The sequence below is a fragment of the Egretta garzetta genome, unplaced genomic scaffold, assembly GCF_000687185.1.
Source record: "Egretta garzetta isolate BGI_Z169 unplaced genomic scaffold, ASM68718v1 scaffold5, whole genome shotgun sequence".
Lineage (NCBI taxonomy): Eukaryota > Metazoa > Chordata > Aves > Pelecaniformes > Ardeidae > Egretta > Egretta garzetta.
Genome location: NW_009259707.1, coordinates 2,200,710 through 2,201,573, shown reverse-complemented (window position 1 = coordinate 2,201,573; position 864 = coordinate 2,200,710). Strand labels below are relative to the sequence as shown.

At 51.6% G+C, this 864-nt stretch overlaps 1 protein-coding gene across 1 annotated transcript in view; it reads left to right on the top strand.

Annotated features, from left to right (window-relative positions):
* The window catches only part of ECRG4 (ECRG4 augurin precursor), a 5,894-nt gene that overhangs the window by 2,848 nt on the left and 2,182 nt on the right, over positions 1–864 (top strand). The window contains exon 3 of the mRNA XM_009638970.1: positions 779–860. Coding sequence (XP_009637265.1) covers positions 779–860 — 82 coding nt within the window. The remainder of the gene's footprint in view (positions 1–778; positions 861–864) is intronic.

Here is an 864-nt window from a genome sequence, read left to right as displayed (position 1 = left end):
TGCTGGTTTCCCGGGCAGACCAAACATCGTGCCCACGTTTTGTCATCTCCGTGCATGGCAGGGGGCGAGCCGGCTCTCACACCTGCACCTCCCCGAGGGACGGAAACCCCCCCCAGCCACCGCAGCAAACTGCCTGCCTCTTTGGCGTGGGGCAAGGCAGATGGCATGCCTGGGCCCAGCAGGTCGAGGGCATTCCCATGCATCCACCAAGCGGTGTGCGATGAAAGCCTGATGGGCTTTTATTTTCAAGGCATAGAGGGCGTTTTAGTAGCACTCGTTATTTAAAAGCTACTTTTTTATACAACAGATTTGAAAAGTCTATCTTTACGTGTGCACGTCCCTTCACCCTAATAAGTCAGCAGCATTTCTCCAGCTTCTTCAGGCTTTTTAACTTCACCTCTCATCTTCTTTCCCATTCCCCTAGGAGCAGCAGACAGAGGCCAGCCTCCTATTCTCTCCTCAAAGCACAACACAGTGTATGCTCTTTGGGTTTGGGGATATTTATTTAAATATTTGGGTATGTTTATTTAAATTAGCTTACACCTTTGAGCTCAGAACAGCTTTTACCAAAGCCAAGAGAATGAGAGTAGCTGAGAAATCCTATTACATCGACGATTCCTGGGTTTATGACCGCTACTGCTGCGACACGTGTCGTGCCGCCGAGCGCGACGGTGATGGCACGATGCGAGAAGCATTTCCTTACTTGCTGCAAGCAGTACGCTTCAGCCTGACTAAAAATTTCCTGGCGTGCCTTTTGTGGGGGGGGAATTCATTTCAGCCCCTGTTGCCACGAAGCCGGAGGTGTCCGTGAAAGAAACGGCGGCCAAGGAGTTCCTAAGCAGCCTGAGGCGCCAGAAGCGGCAG